Source organism: Ascidiella aspersa, chromosome 9 (genome assembly GCF_963924565.1).
Source record: "Ascidiella aspersa chromosome 9, kaAscAspe10.2, whole genome shotgun sequence".
Classification (NCBI taxonomy): Eukaryota; Metazoa; Chordata; class Ascidiacea; order Phlebobranchia; family Ascidiidae; genus Ascidiella; species Ascidiella aspersa.
Window position 1 is genome coordinate 22,438,250 of NC_139455.1, and position 16,682 is coordinate 22,454,931.

General features: G+C 37.5%; 1 protein-coding gene across 1 annotated transcript in view; it reads left to right on the forward strand.

The window, feature by feature from the left end:
• Window positions 1-10,197, forward strand: part of LOC146133623 (atrial natriuretic peptide receptor 1-like) — a 57,094-nt gene extending 46,897 nt beyond the window's left edge. The window contains exons 16-23 of the mRNA XM_083396984.1: window positions 1,772-1,930; window positions 2,812-2,967; window positions 3,540-3,708; window positions 4,476-4,622; window positions 5,132-5,324; window positions 5,903-6,077; window positions 6,637-6,735; window positions 8,509-10,197. Of these exons, the coding sequence (XP_083253110.1) occupies window positions 1,772-1,930; window positions 2,812-2,967; window positions 3,540-3,708; window positions 4,476-4,622; window positions 5,132-5,324; window positions 5,903-6,077; window positions 6,637-6,735; window positions 8,509-8,687 (1,277 nt within the window). The 3' untranslated portion in view covers window positions 8,688-10,197. The remainder of the gene's footprint in view (window positions 1-1,771; window positions 1,931-2,811; window positions 2,968-3,539; window positions 3,709-4,475; window positions 4,623-5,131; window positions 5,325-5,902; window positions 6,078-6,636; window positions 6,736-8,508) is intronic.
• The last annotated feature ends 6,485 nt before the right edge of the window (window positions 10,198-16,682 follow it).

The window sequence follows — 16,682 nt, forward strand, 5'->3', positions numbered from 1 at the left end:
ATTAAGATTCAGTATCATGGGTCGGCGTTTACTTCAATGTTACAGTCGCATTTGCTTTCTTCGTGGTGAAGAGCTTTGATGCAAATTTACCACAATGAAGCGTGACCAATCAAAAACCATAACCTCACCGGCTTTGCAGCTGCGACGAATGGTCGCGTCTATTTCAGGCGCTTTGACAACGACATATAAACTATTCGTGCAGAATTAAGAGGCGCCTTGGCGTAGCACCGCGGAGTTTTCAAATCGCAATTCAATAGTTTACCACTTTTTAAAACCGCGCGCCGGCAAAACTACAGGAAAAGGTGCGGGCCTGTCACGACTTGAGGTTTCCGTGCAACTTTCGAGCTGTCCTGCAACGAAAACGTGATAAATTGGCGAAGCCGAATGCAAATCCCACTGTTCCCGTGACATTTGCGGAAATCGAAAACCTGAAGGAATGCCGAGCGACCCGTGAACCGTCGCATAGAAATCTTATGGCCTTCGAAATTTGAACAACTGGTTCTCAACCTGCTAATGCTACCCGAGCGCTTAGGCGAAGTTTAAGAAAGTTAACGTGTAATATTATTGGGACCTCCTTAAAATTATATTCAATCGATCTATAATCTAAAACCTGTGGCCAGTGTTGTGAGCGAGATGTTATAATAACTTTATTAAACATACATTTTTTGTGAAATTGTTTTTTATACCAGGTGGTACAACAGCAAAAAGCCACTCTAAATGGGGTACGCGGTTAGAAGCGACTAAGACATGCTGTTTAAAACTAAAGGATAAAACTGAAAATAATACAAGTTGTACCGTTAAATAACGTATTACATTCGATGAGTATTTCGCGCGATTTGTTCCATAAGTCCACATATTGTAAAAATAAATTTTATTATGTCATCGCAAACCGGCATTATACAATTGGTCGATTGTTAGACGACGTTTCCATTGATGTATACGAAATCGCGAAAGTCGTCGACAGATAAAAGCTGACTGACGGTTACCACATCACTCAGCTAACCTCGTATACCTCCAACTGTGTATTGACAGTTACGGCTACCGTTTGACAATCGATCATAGTTTAAAAGAGGGAAGGTTGAAATATAATCTCCCTGTTACATGTGGATTTGACTTCGGGTTTTGTAAGTCTTACTCCTCCTTTGAAAATTCGCCTTAGTAACCAAAAAGGAAGCTTTACAAAGCAATGAATCATGGCACGTTTTCTTAACGCAACTCTGAAATTGACATAAATACAAAACCTAAACCTTCACTTGGCGGCCTGTACTGACATCTCTCTTCTAAATTCGTAAAAAAAATTAAAATAATTTTTTTTGATAAAAAGTCCGGCCAAAGAGTTTCCAAATAAACCAACTACTTGTTTTGAATCTTCTATGCAATAAACAGAAATAAGGTTTAAGTATTAAATGTTAAGTTATCGTCGGTTAGTGTCACTTTAGGAACATTACAGACATACGCATTCGTGTCATCGTTACTAGACATGAAAAATAAGAACAAAATTAAACGTACTCATGTTATCACGCTTAGGAGGCAAAAAATAAACCTTAACACAGCTATATTGATTTACTTCTTCAAAAAGAAATCAACCTTTTCAGTTAGAAAGCGTCGTTCGATCGGAAACCATATCTGAAATACCTATGTCGGTTTGATATCATACGAGTTATGTCGGACTAGTACATTTGGCATCGGTATTCAATCCGAATCGAAAATATCGGATATCGCCAACCTGCTATAAACGATATTAAACAACATCACCACACTATTTTTACAGGGATGAGTTTTCTGCACGGCAGCGCCATCCACTCACACGGCAACCTCAAGTCCACAAATTGTGTGGTCGACTCCAGGTTCGTCCTAAAGATCACAGACTACGGACTCGCATCCTTCCGCAATATTCCCTCATATGAAGAAATGGAGAAACACGCTGAAAGTAAGTGGCCTCACCTTTTTTAGAGAATGTTTAAGAGTATTTTGCTGCCTTAAGGTTATCATAGAGAACTGATAAACCCAATAGATGTTACATACCTTCTAATTTTTTATTTTTTTTTTGGAACTACTGTTTTGCGCTAACTATAGATTTGAGGTTCTCAAACACTTTAGATCGTTATCCCTTGGTAGAACCTTATGGATTTCTGTATTTAGGCGCGCATAAAATATTGATGACACGACAGAACGTTGCATCTTTGCTATAATCGCACAACTATTAGAATCAATGGTTTACTCTCTTGGTCATTGATACTCTATTTTTGAAAACTTGATGTGCTTCATAACTTAAACTATGACCCACAATCTGAACTATGTTCCGATATCAGTTATTAACATTTCGTTTCGGTATTATATATATACTATTTACAAGCAACACAATAAAGTCAGAGTGTATCGTATAACGTTTAAACCACGATTTTCAAGCTGTCAAAAATAGACTTTACTGTTTCAGAAATACATTCCTTTAAAACAACATAGCCCAAAGCCACGATTTGTCAAACATAGTTTGTATTGAAGTGCCTTTCGGCTAAAACAGCTGTTGGTACAAGATAGCATCGCCTAAATCATTATCAAAATTACATCCTTGAACATGCCAGGCTGAAAACTACGATATCTGGAACTAAATAAAGTGTGTGTTAATATAGTAAAACCAACAACGTCGGTATAGTAAAACCAACAACGTCGGCCAACAGCGAAGCCATACCGTGCTAAGAGAAAGAGTAAAGACAGCGGTTTTTTGAATCGCTTACACTAGCCTTGTAACCCTTGAAAAACATTGACAAAAAATCGACGATCTGCCGTTTTAACGTCGTCTAACTCCCGCAGAAAAACTGTGGACGGCTCCCGAGCTTCTTCGCTGCAGCAACCGGCATGCGGCAGGAACGCAGAAGGCAGACGTGTACAGTTTCGGAGTCATTCTGCAGGAAATCGCACTCAGAAAGGGCACGTTTTACGTCGGCGGGATTCCCCTTTCTTGCAAAGGTTCGTGGAAAGTTTTCGGATTTTTAAAGATTTTTAAAATCTCAAATTGGCGGAATGAATGTCGTTAGTTTACTGTTAAGTTTGAGTTTGTGTTTTGTGACTGAGAAAAGCATATCGTTTTGGCTTTTTCATCATAAGTTTTGTGAAATAAGTACTAAAACCTAAGAAAAAACTAAACAAATTACTAGACATAAAGGATTTCCAATTAACAATATTGGATCCCTTTCCTAACTTAAACGGTCGCAAAAGCTCACAACTGTTGTAGACATAGATTCGACAAACTAGTACCACTGAAACCCATGGTTCAACTTTAAAACATTGCAAAATGGTATTAAAAATATCGCGCCAACAGTATCAAATTAAAGGGTCAGTTTTGACCCTTGTTGAACATTCCTTGTCAGGTTTATCAAACAACTGCTAGAAAAAAAGATTTTCTACCTTGACCTGCTGATAAGCACGGTTGTGCGAAAGCTTGTCGAGAACTCAATACAAATTGTCTTTGTATAGTGCCACCTATTAACCCTATTTAGAATTAGACAAATGCGGCCATTTACGAATATATATTGTACCAGAAATCCTGATGAAGCTGCGCAACGGATTCCGACCCTATTTCCGACCCTTGATCGACTACAGCTCTCTGAGCGAGGACGTTTGCAGCTTGATGCAAAGATGTTGGAACGAAGATCCTAACGAGAGGCCCGACTTCGGTCAAATCAAGAAGATAGTCGAGAAATTCAACAAGTGAGCCTTTTCTTCCGTCAACTTTACACAAACGAGTCTGGGCCGGCGTTATAAATAGCCATGACTTACGTCAGTTTCAAATCGGTTTAAGGTTAAGTTAACGCGGAGCTAGAACGTTGCAATGCGCTGAACTCAATATAGAGTTCGTTAATGCGACGAAACCGGATTTTCGGGGAATTTTACCCAAATTGAACTTATTTTTATTTAATAAACAAGCTCATAGGAGGTGTGACGATTAACGCTGGCAATTCGTGCTATGCAAAATTTATATAATTGATTATTAATAGAAGATTGACACTGGACTCAAATCAACTCGTAGCTCGTCTAAAAGTCTATGCGTTATTGTTATCACCTGAAAAACGAAACAATGTTTCGGGTTTAAATCAAAAAATAATTTTACGTATTTTTCACTTCCTTTTGTTAATCAGAACTTAACGTTTTTCTAAATAGTTTCAAAAGCCGTATATATGATATTGGTGTCATGCTGTTTTTCATGGATTTAAGAGCCCTCTTTACAAACCAAAGTTAGCCAAAAGATTCACATTATTCGATTTTAGGGATCTGTTTACCCTGTTCGACTTTATTTTTTTTGTTATTTAAACCCACATTTATCTGACTTGCATACTGCTGTCTGCAACATTGACTTTAAACGTTCATATAAGCGATTTTTACAAAATTAAAACTATTTGGGTGAAAAAAATTGTACTGTAGCTCAGCCAAAGCTATACTGCACAGAAAGGGTGTTAAAGACCACTGTTTATGTACAGAGACAACCCTGGCAATCTGGTTGAGAACCTTCTCCATCGTATGGAACAGTACGCTATCAACCTGGAAGGTTTGGTTGAAGAAAGAACGGCAGCTTACTTGGAAGAAAAGCAGAAGGCTGACGATCTACTCTACCAAATGCTGCCCGTGTGAGTTTACGAGGGACATTACACAAACGTTTATTTTTACCATTTAATCGGGCGCAGCATTGTATTGTCAAAAACAGCCTTAACCGAGCAATTGTGGGCCTATTTGTCAACAATACACTTACGGTAATAACCTCAACAAGAAAATACCCAAACATTCATTTGGTTCATAACCTACAAATTACACTATGCTTTTTTCTACCTGAAATACACCCCTTGAAATAACGTTAATTATTGTTACGTATAAGTGAGAATTTTAAAGTCCATACAGAGGTAGGTATTATTTGAAACGTTTCGAATAACTCTATATTCATTTTCAAAATATAAAGAGTTATTCGAAACGTTCAAAGTGATACCTATACTTTTGTATGGGATTTGATATTCTTACTAGGTCTTACTACAACCTTCAACCATTATGCTCCAAAGTTTTTGTAACGTTTGCTGCCTAAAGCCCAAACCACATTGGCCATGTATTGCACGGATAACAAAAATATTTTCCAATTTGGTTACAGTCCGGTGGTCGACCGACTGAAGCGTGGCGACTCGGTGCCCGCCGAAGCGTTCGAAAGCGTCACAATCTGTTTCTCGGACATCGTCGGTTTTACGTCCCTCTCGGCTGCCTCCAACCCAATGGACATCGTCAGTTTGCTGAATGATCTCTACACATGCTTCGACGCCATCATCGACAACTTCGACGTTTATAAGGTGCGAGATTGTGACTTTTTACGGCGGTTGTTTCTTTAAATGGACTGGTTTGTTGGACCGTTCGAAGAAGTTAATTTAAAGTTTTACGAGTGATTGTTTTACGAATGACTTGATGTTCTATATTTCTGTTACGGTAGTTGTTCTCAAACGGTGATTTATTACAACCTGAATGGGGCATAGTTTAAAGCTTTTAGATGTTGGTTTTGGCAATGAATTGACATGCTATGCTCTTGTTACGGCATGGTTTTAAATTCTGGTTTAATACACCCTTGTTTCATTTTTATTTTTTTAAATAGGAAGTGTTTTTTAAGGGTGAAATTTGGGAAATTATGTTATATGCTGCCCCTGAACACTTAATTGCTAAACATCACTTTAACGGCGGTTTTTAAAAAAAAAGTTTTACGAAAACATGGTTTTGTATTCACCTTCAACCACTCGGCGTACAAAAAAAGGTAAATTAAATATTCCCAACTTTACATAAAAAATACAAGCATAACATCCTGTTCAAGCCCAAATTAAATCCTTCTAAGCATGCGACTCAAAACGAACCGAGTGTAATAACTCTGTGTCGCTTACAGGTTGAGACGATAGGAGACGCCTACATGATGGTGTCGGGCCTGCCGGTGCACAACGGAATAAGGCACGCAGCCGAGATCGCGCGAACAGCCCTCGCTCTGCTCAAGGCGGTCAACAACTTCAAGATACGTCACCGACCCGCTGATCAGCTCAAACTCAGGATCGGCATTCACACCGGTTCGTGTGTGGATTGTGTTTTTTTGCGAGTTGGGAGTGTGTCGGCGTTTATGAAAACCGGGATTTTTAAATCGCCAAGTTAACTTAATGCTGTAAACCAGTGGAAAAGCATTTTTCAACGAACTGGCCTTAATGTAAATTGTTTGATATGAAAAGTCCCAATTATGCATACCTTATTATTTTAGTTTAACAGTGTGTTTAAGTCGAGTTTTTCTGCTATTTTTTACCTAACTTATTGCTTTATTAAACGCTATCCAGTTACATACAGTATTTATTGTCAAACCCCGCTAAAATCAGTGGTACCCACGGGTTATCACCCTCAAAGGGATAATTTAACAATTACATAAGATTTTACCTTGAAACGCTGAAAAGCAAAAGTATAGCATCTATACTTTTCGTTTGTTTTATTTTTGTGTTCTGTTAAGTGCAAATTAATACAAAACTTCTGTTGTTTATCCAATAATAAAATATAGATCATACCTTATAATTTAAACAAAAGGGGGTTTGTTATACTAGTAATGACTCTAACAAGGTGGCTTAAATGTATCCTTATGTACAGGACCTTGTTGTGCCGGTGTGGTCGGTTTGAAGATGCCAAGATATTGTTTGTTTGGTGATACGGTCAACACTGCTTCAAGGATGGAATCGAGCGGACTTCGTAAGTAAAGCATTTTAAACTTTAAAAGTTTCATTTACACGATCGCCTAGAACAGGACTTTTTTTTCCAAACTTTTTTCTGAAGAGCCGGATTGTCTCTAAAGATTGCGGGCCGGATATTACCATTTTGTGTTGAATTTTATTACCTTAATTTTTATCATTACAAGAAGGAAGTCTAAAGTACTTGATGGGACAAAACAGTAGTAACCTTGATAAACGCGGTTCAATTTACAACTTCACCAAAATTTAGTTAGAAATTGCGTCGACAACTTTTGAAATACATTTTTTTCTCGCGGGCTTGTAGAATTGACATTTTCGAATGAATAACATTTTGATTTTGAAACAAATCCACCTTAAGAAAATCTAGACTGCATTTGTAGTATATAAACTTGTCACGGTTTTAAATTAGACTATTTGCACATTTATGTTCTTGTAAAAAAAAACAACATGTTTTTCACCGTTCATTAACCGCAAATGTGGAGAAAAGCTTTTAAAATGCGATGTTTTAAACCGATCCGACCAGTCAATTTCGCCCGCAGCCTGTTTTTGACATTCTGGCGTAGAAATAATAGACAGAAAACACCGATAGGCCTAAATTGGTGATTAGATCTCATAAAAACAAGTCATTGGTCGGTTGAAAGAGGTTTTCGAAGAATTTAATGTTTGGTTTGGCCGCTGTGGCACTGATAAAAGTCCAATTCATCGTCGTGCAACTTAATGCAGGCATTTCTCTTTTCAGTAGTTAGAAACTTATTCTTTCAAGTAAAATCAGACAATACCATGAAGTGACACGAATTTTAAAATGTGATTATATCTCGTGTATCCCATTCCGTTGCTCAATATTGCATTAGGCTACATCCCTAACTGACCCTTTTGTGAACTTAATTAAACTGCCTAGACAGCAACAATCTAAATTGAGGAGAAATTCAAATTTACGTAACACATCTAATCTTAAACTTTAAAAGTTGCCCATTGAGGAATTTGCTTTGAGAAAGCATCCTCGGATTACTCGTTAAGCCTAATATGAAATGCACGTGCGCGAAAGGCAAGACCGCAAAATACACATACATGGAAACCTACAGGCACTTCGCTGTTCCGTTCGTTAACTTCAGTCACGCGGCTTTTGTAATTTTAAACACACCAAACGTAGCGTAACGACTTGTGTTTGAAAGGTCAAAAGGGTAAGGCCATCGAGAACTTAAATGCACTATAAATAGAAAGCATTAAATTCGCAACAGTTTGTCATAAACTTGTAAAAGTTTGGATCGCAATGCTCAAGTCTGGGGCAACTTTTGTCGGTCGTAAAAATCAATGAGTTTTTTTTTGCCAAGCTGACAATACGGCAATGATGGAGAATGTTCAAGTGCAACCAATTGTTGTTTGTGTGCACAGCAAAGCGTAATTTCGCAAGCTGTTTTCAAATCAAATCGCTTTGTTGTGCAATTATTTTTTTTACCACTTAAAGAAAATGAAATTAGGTTTATTCAATGTTGTATGTTTTAAGTCCGCCAGCACAACAGCCAGCTAAACTGCACAACATTGGTTGAAAAGATTTAAAAAGAAGACTTTAGATTATTATTGTGATTCAATGCGGCGAAGATAAAAAATAACTTACGACAGCCGCAGCCGTCTCACACTTGTGATAACTTTCCGAAACTATACGCACAAGATCACTTCTATAGCAGTATACGTGTACCACAAGTTAAGAACCGATGCCTTAAGGGCTCCTTAAAGCATCAACCTAATTGTAACGGCGCTTTGTTTCTTATTGCAGCTTTGGCAATCCACGTTTCGCAACCAACCAAGCGTCTTCTCGATCGCTTCCAGTGTTTTAAACTGCAACTGCGCGGAGAAGTTCCCATGAAAGGCAAGGGAATGCTCACCACCTACTGGCTTCTGGAGGAATCCTTCTTCGACGTCCAGTCGCTCGACGAAAGCGAGAGCAGGGTGTGACGTAATCGCTAGTGACGTCAGCTGAATTCTCGCCCGTGCAGAAAATGACCGGCAACTGAAGAAACGACTGTAAGGACACGAAATTGACGGGACGCAAAGTCTGAGCAAAATGCCATTGGGGAGAAAGAGCACCAGCCCGCAAAAGTTCAAAGTCGATACGTTTTGTTTTCGCCAACTATTGATGACGTCACACCCGAGGTATGTCGCGAAATTGCGACGCCGATCTGGATCTAGGATCTCATTCGCCCTTCTTTTTTACGACCGTTTTACCGTAATCATAATGCTCGTTACACCGAAGTGCGGTGAGTCACGCGACGCGCCGTTTGTTTACCGCCGCGCCGGACCAAATATGGCCGACTCGTGACCAACTGGTGGCACGACGCTCGCCGGCCGCCCTAGCGCACTCGGTTCCGCTCGACACGAGTCGGGGGATTTCCCATCGCTTTGGCCCGAGGCGCTCCGAATGCTTTATTTATTCTCGACATATTCGCTTTTTGTCGTTGCTATTTTCATTTCACGACATCGCTTTTAAATGTCTGTCGACTATTTTTCTGCTGTTGTTTTCCTTCTGACACTTGCCACGCACGATCCTCGTTCGCTTTTTATCTATTTCTAGAGTCCAACCTTGCCGATCGCATTCCAATTTGCGAAGAATTGTGAAGGTTGTTGTATGTTACCTTTAAGCATTCGTCCAACATAAAGTACAAAATTTCAAAACCCCAAACAATCTTTCCTAGTAACAGCATCGCTAATGTACGTCGATATCTGAATGTATTATGTAGGGGTGTCCGAAGTTTGACATTTTATATCGATACCAATATTTACGTCATCACTATCCTCAAGCAAACAAAAAACATGAATTTAAAGGAGCAATTCTTTTTTTCAGTTTATTAGGCCATTAAGGTACTGTTTTTTTGGTAAATTAATCTTTCAAAGAGTGAATCGCTGCGTTTAATAGCAAATCATGGTTGAAAATTTGCATATTAATTTGGTGTCGCACCGGCAGCGAAACCACCCTAGTATCGGACGAGTATAAGTACTAACACATGTCATCGGGGTTCAGCTTTGATCCGATATTATCGGACATTCCTAGTATTAAAACCCATAAGTTTTTAACCTTTCTAAAAATTATCTGATAGAAAGTTTCACCAAGTGTTTGCACAATTTCCCGCATAAAGAAATTAGGGAAAAAATTGGTAAAAATAAATACTTTGGCAAACTATAAAAAAAGAACAAAAAAAAACACGAAAAACAGTCGTGAAACAAATTGAAACAAAATGTCGGTCCACCAATTTAAAACGTAACCCAAACAGGGCGAGGTACACGTCAGAAAGCAACCTGTATTACGTCATTGCACGAAAAAGAAGCAGCAAAAATAATGCGAAATTGTTCGCCCACTAGCCCTGTATGGCCTTGTTATGCAAATCAACGTTTTTCTTTCAAAAAGCCAAAACATATTTATCCCAAGCAGCAGTTATTTGCGAAGTTTTCTCTGCCGGCAAAAAATCAAAAAAAACCTACGAAAAACACTGAACTGTCTAAAATCGCTTCCTTTTTTCAAGCATTGTAATACTCAGACATTTAAATACCTTGCTGGAATTTATTTTAGCATATTTAGTCAAGAATTGATATTCCAATTTGGGCAATTTCCTTTTTTTAGAAATAATCCCATTTTTAAGGTTTGAAGTGAACAGAAACTACAGCCATAAATTTAATTGTCAATCATTTCATTGTAGATTTGTTACATCTGCTTTTTACTTTTCTTTAGTTGTTCGGCTGTATACATGAATACCTCGAGTCACTGTGAGATATTTCAATTTCTAACCGTACATGGTGCACCTCTTTATCGCCACCTTGTGTTCGGTGTTGCACATGTAGCGTATTTTTTATGATTTCTATAAGTTCCATCTGGCAATCACGTTTTCGCAGTTTCTGATTTTCCAAGGACTTTTTCTTTTAGTTTTGCTAGTTTTTTTGATTTGTTGATCTTAGAAATTGGAAGATTTGAATATTCGGCATGCGATCAAGGTTTTACAATCAGCAAAAGTAAAAAATTTAACCGAAATCGTTCAAGGCGTCACTTTTTCGTTATCACAACATAAAAAAATCAGTTGCACAATGTACTGTTAATGTTGTGAGTAATTTTATTTTCGATGTTTAAGCCATCATGTCCTATCGTTTCTTTTCCCTATTATGTCATCGCTTTTTACTTCTTTCATTTATTATTCTTACATGCAACTTGTATCAAGTTATAGCAAATCAAATCACTACATTTTTTCCACACAATTTTCTCGTCACATTTCGAAAAAACACCTGGCACCAATAAAGATGTACAGACAAGTTATGTCTGACTAAACAAATGCTTTGAAAATGGTGTTTACTGTTTTGTGATAGTACTAGAACAGCGATTATATTATTCATCAAGGCGTTTCAACTCGTGTACATTCAAATCGCAAAGTATTTACTGTTAACTCCTATATATAACCTCTGCCTAAACATGCAGTAAAAATAATCAATAAAGGATATGCTTCGCCGGTATAATTTATCAGTCAATAAGTGTAAAGATGCTGCATAAACCCCTTTAAACTGCTTAACAGGACCCAAGTTTGAAAACCACCAGTCTAAATGTAGAGTAAATATGAACCATACGTTAATCACGGCGTATTATAGTGGAAAAATGACTGCATAGATATGTACAGCCCAACCCTAGAACTGCGCGGCCAAACCCATCATTACGTAAGCAGCACGTGGGTCAATGACATTGACAAGGTTCTGTAGAGGTTATCCCATGCCACACTCAAGCTTACATACATCAATGTCGGATCACAGGGAAGGCAAAAGGCCAATAGCAATCGCAAACTGACAGGAAAAACTAATACTCATTTAATTGCTAAAAACAGTGCGAAGAAACTTTAGGAAATCTCTGTCATTTCGAGAATTATAAAGGCTTTAAAGAACTGATCAACTTTTTTTAAGACCTGATTAACTTTTAAGCATTGGTTTAGTTCTGCAACAATAGCGGTTAGCGCTTAAAGTGTTAATCCACGCTTTAATACAGTTTAGTAGTTCGAAAATATGACGAGCTCTACAGAAGCCGAAGTTCTGATGAGAATGTCGATAAACAAGTTTTTCTGCTCATTTCCTGGAAACGCAAACCTGACACAACTGTCGAGATTTTGACAACAGGGCTTGCGATCCTCGAATTTCGACGCAGAAAGTTTGACGGTTGATGAAAAATGCATCAGGCTTTGACTACCATTGACGCCCATACGCCTATCTGTCACATTGGTTTTAAACCTCTCAGAGCCGTATCCTCGTCGATTTTTGCACAACTTTGTGTAGTAATACACTTTTATCAACAATATTTTTCGCACATTAATTTACCCAATATTTTTCGCACATTAATTTATAGGTCAGCGTCCATATTTATCGATGTATTACTTGTCTCATCTTGTATAATCGGTATTGGCTTAATAAGCATTTATGTTAAACCCCATAGGAAACATATTTTTTAACTTAAGGTCAGTGTTTAACGAAGTATCGGCATCAGTCTGGAATAGTCATATAGATAACGCAAACCGTAAAACGGTATAGTAAAACAAATCAGCTTTTATGAGCTTTCTAGTAAAATACGTTAATTTATGGAATATACAAAATATACTTCTCAAATAAGTGTAATTATTGGATGAACAGAAAAAAGTTTAAAATTTAGTATTTCCAGGGTGCGGATTTTTTGCAATGCAATTTGCTTCGGGCGAGGGCTGATTGATACCTACTCGCCCGACTTTAGCGAGAGCCATAAACATACATTAACGCTTGCGCAACTACAAAAACGAATAAAAACGCGTTTAAAAAAACGAGCTAAACAAGTGCATCGCATGGTATGAAGTCCAATACGCATTTAATACTCGAATTAAACAATATAGGATGGATGGACATACTAGAACTACCTAGTACGTATTCGCAGAGTGAAAAGGGCTGGCTAAATTATTATCGGAAAAATTTGTTAGGACGGAAATTCGCAAATTTTGATTCATTATATATCAACCCGGTGTTTTTTTTAACAAATCAACCAATTAGGACTGTTTAACCAAGAAATATTAGGACATTTCGGTTCTGTTTGATAAAACTTTTCTTTGATTACAGTTATTTTTGTTTAGGTTTTCAGAATTTCGCCTATTGTTAAAATTTAAAAATAAATAACATTGATTAAGCATTTCAGACGTAATTTCCCAAATTTAATTGGAATTACATTTTACAAAATTGTTATTTTAGCATTTGATACATTTACCCTAAAAATGTAGGTTAAATAGGGGTATACAGGATATAAAAAGTGATAATTTAAAAAATTAAAATTAGGCTTCGTATTAAACACTGATTTAAATTAACTAATTAGCTAAACACTGAGTTGCGATTAACTACTGCCAAAAATACTTTTTTTTAAAGAAATTCAATTAGAGTAAAGTAGATTGGGGGTTGCTTTGAGGAAAATATTTTAGCATCTCAACATATAGCCGCAAGATATGTATATATGTAATACATAATTATATAATGTTTTAATTAGTTATTTAACATGTGAGTTGTTTAATGGATGCGTATCAGCGGAAAATTCATAAAAAATAAATAATTTCCGTTTTATCCTAACATGCGCCAGGAGGTGCTAAAAATATTTCGGAAAAAGTAAGATTTCTATTAGGTAACTGGTCCGGTTACGTATAGCTTACATTGTAAGGCAACAAAGGCGATTGTTCGCTGTCAAATGGGCGCGCGCGCGGACGTCAAACTGCCAGCTGCGAAAGTCGACATGCAAAGCAACAGGAATCGGATCAAATAACAAATGTCAATAAGTAGAGTTTTACAAGGCGCAGGTACATTTACAGTTGCAGACGTTTACGGGCGTTGTATAGTTATTGCTGTTCAGGCTTTTCGCTTTAGTTTACGAAATCACTCTCGTGCAAGGCACGAAATGCTCGGGCAACTTTTTCAGCAGACGCTTGACGCTTTTCGAGGAATCTTGCTATTCGGAAATACCCGATGTTTCGGGCGAGTTGCGTAAGGCGAAAAACTTCATTTAGTTTATTCGAGTCTGCCAGGAAGCAAATGAAAATGACGCGACAGTTTATTTTGAGTATATGAAAAAGTCGCACAACTTTCAATTTTTTTAATTTTAGAAAACAATAGAAAGTTGAACGTTTTAACGTATTCAAGCAAAACAATAAAAAAAATATTTTGTACCCTATATAGAACTGATATTCCAAAACTGGTATCAAACCACATGCTATACGTGTAAGGCGCCAAATTGCTCCTCTTTGCGCCAAATTGTTTTAAAATTTTTATTTACAAAATGTCTATAACAAAACAAAAGGCTATTACTTATCACGAGAAAGGCGATAAAAAGCGTTATTTATCAAAAACATGCGCAAGAAAAAGAAATTCGTCCCTGTATTAAACAGCGTTTATGTTAAAGCAAAGTATTCAGCAGTTTTCAATAAAATTGTTTAAAATAGAAAAGATTTGTACAAAAAATTATAAGCAATAAAATGGTTGTCAACAGCGAAACTGGCGTTTTATTTTTTGTAAATCTAATGCATAATGAAAATCAGGTCGCATTCTTCATTGGTGCATTTAAAAAAACGTTTTGTTGTCAGTTACTAAACAACGTTGGTATGGTTTACTGGCAAACGATTTTCGCCGCTATTAACGCGCTCTTTACTGACATCTACCGGGTGGCAGCAGGGAAACAAGCGAGATCTCCAATCCGAACAAGAACATTCCACCGAGATGTTGTTGATTAAAAGCATGAAATTATAAATCAAGTAGGACACAGAAAGGGCGTCCGATCGTATAACGCACAGAACTATGGATGCGACCAAAAAAGATATCACACAAACCCCGGTGGAGATCAGAAGGCGATGGTTTAATTGCTTTCTAGCACGCAACGTTCCTTCGCTTGCTGTTTTTCTGCTTTTAAGCATCGGGTAAACCAGGATTCCCGGAAGAGTTGCTGAGCAAACAATGGCCAACGACGTCATAACGATCAGACCAATCAGAGTGTTGTACGGGTGGTCTTTGGACGTGGTTTTATATCTCGTAGTACAGCCGAACGTTACGTTTCCGACGTAACGGAATGGTACCGTAAACATCAAACCGTGGTAGAGAGAAACGGAAATGATCATGATAAGGACAGCGATCGAAAACCGTCGATAGCAAGGCGTCAGCATCGCGTTCAAGATTGGGTGTTCGTAAAAATGCCTAATCTTGAGCCAAATCGAAACAAAACAACACCCCAATGAAAGACTGTGCGACCAGGTGACAATGTACCCGTATACGGTGCACGCTACCGTTCCTTGGTCGCGAAATCCGAGCCACAGTGAAATCTGGTTCGAGCCGCACGCTATTGTTGTAAAAAGAAGACTGAGGAACTTAAACAAAGTCGTTGCTTTGGCTAAACTTGTTGGTTTTCTCTCGTGGTTGCGAAGTAGACGAATTTCAGCCCAGGAAAATGTCCCCAGAAGATACAGCGCCAATGTAAGCCCGAACAGCGAAAGGCACTCGAATAATATCCACCTAGAATCAACCATTCTTGAAGATTTGTTGCTTGAAATTGATGGCGAAGAAGAAGACACTATAGTTTCACATTCAGGCCAGCTTTACAACAAAGAAATTTTTTTTTAAACATGTAACTTGCTCAGTAACTGAACGTAGTACAGAAGTTGTTGGCAGAGGTTCTATACGTTTTTCACTGCGTGAACCCCTTAACTGATATTCAAACTCAATCCACTAAAGAAAACACAAAAAAAACAGCACCTGTAAATATACCTACAAATAAGTACACAAAGTATGACCGCTTTAAACAAGAGAAAAATTTTGAGCCGCCATATTAGTACTACAACTATTAGTAATCGACTTTCCTAAACAACATTTTATTGAAAACCAATATATTCGACCGTATAGCAAAACGCAAACATTGCGCATTTAGCGTAATGTTAAGGAGCTGAACATTTAAGTCAAAAGTTTTATTCCGCTTGTAAAAAATAGCTGTACTGTTCAGACTTTGAAGTGTGCTCTGATCATAAGCAGGAGTGAAAGTAATTTTCTTTCCACTACGATGAAAAATGTTCGTATCGAAACGCATACAATTTTTTATTTTTTTTTAAGATGACGGCAAAAAGTTACGTTAAAACTGGATTTTATAATGAAACTTATCTCAAACCCAACAAAAAGAACCTCATCTCAAACATTACGGTGTGTATTTATAGAATCTAAAACCATCGGCGGCAGGTTTTAGCCAGTTGATCACTGCTCGGCTGACGCGTATGTTAACAAGTAAAATCTCATATAGTTAAAAACATGAGTAAAAACAGGATCAGACGTTTTGTTTAAAGGAAAATATATTTCGCCAAGTTGCATATCCTCAGTTCTTTAATTCTAATGAATCATTCATTCGAATTGTTTTTTACTCATGTTTTTAACTATGAGTTTTACTCATCTCAAACAAACACGCTTCAATATCAACTGTTATATGTAATACAACGCTACTATTACATTTCATAGTCAACAAAATGATTTCCTCAACCGCAACACAAAACACACACGCCAATAGACAAACTTCCCTTGTAACGGACAAAAGTCACGCTTCTGCTTTACAATCTTTGGTGTCAGTGATTAGCGGAAGCGATCATAATAGATCAGCGCAAATTATGACGCAATATTTTCACCTCAATCATCATTAATCCGTCAGGTGGTGCTGCAGACTTAAGTGGGATGACAACTATTTTTAAAGGTTTTGTTGTATTACTTTACCTTTTGCGTCCCAACATTACAGAGATAACGACAAGCGGGTACTTTAAAGCAATGTATATTCTCACCATTAAAATACAGTGTTGTAGTGACTCACGTCATTGACTTGACATTTAGGTTACTTTAGGTTACTGTTTTCAAATGACTCGACTTGGCCTAAGTATATTGAACAAAGGACTTAACTTGGACTTAATA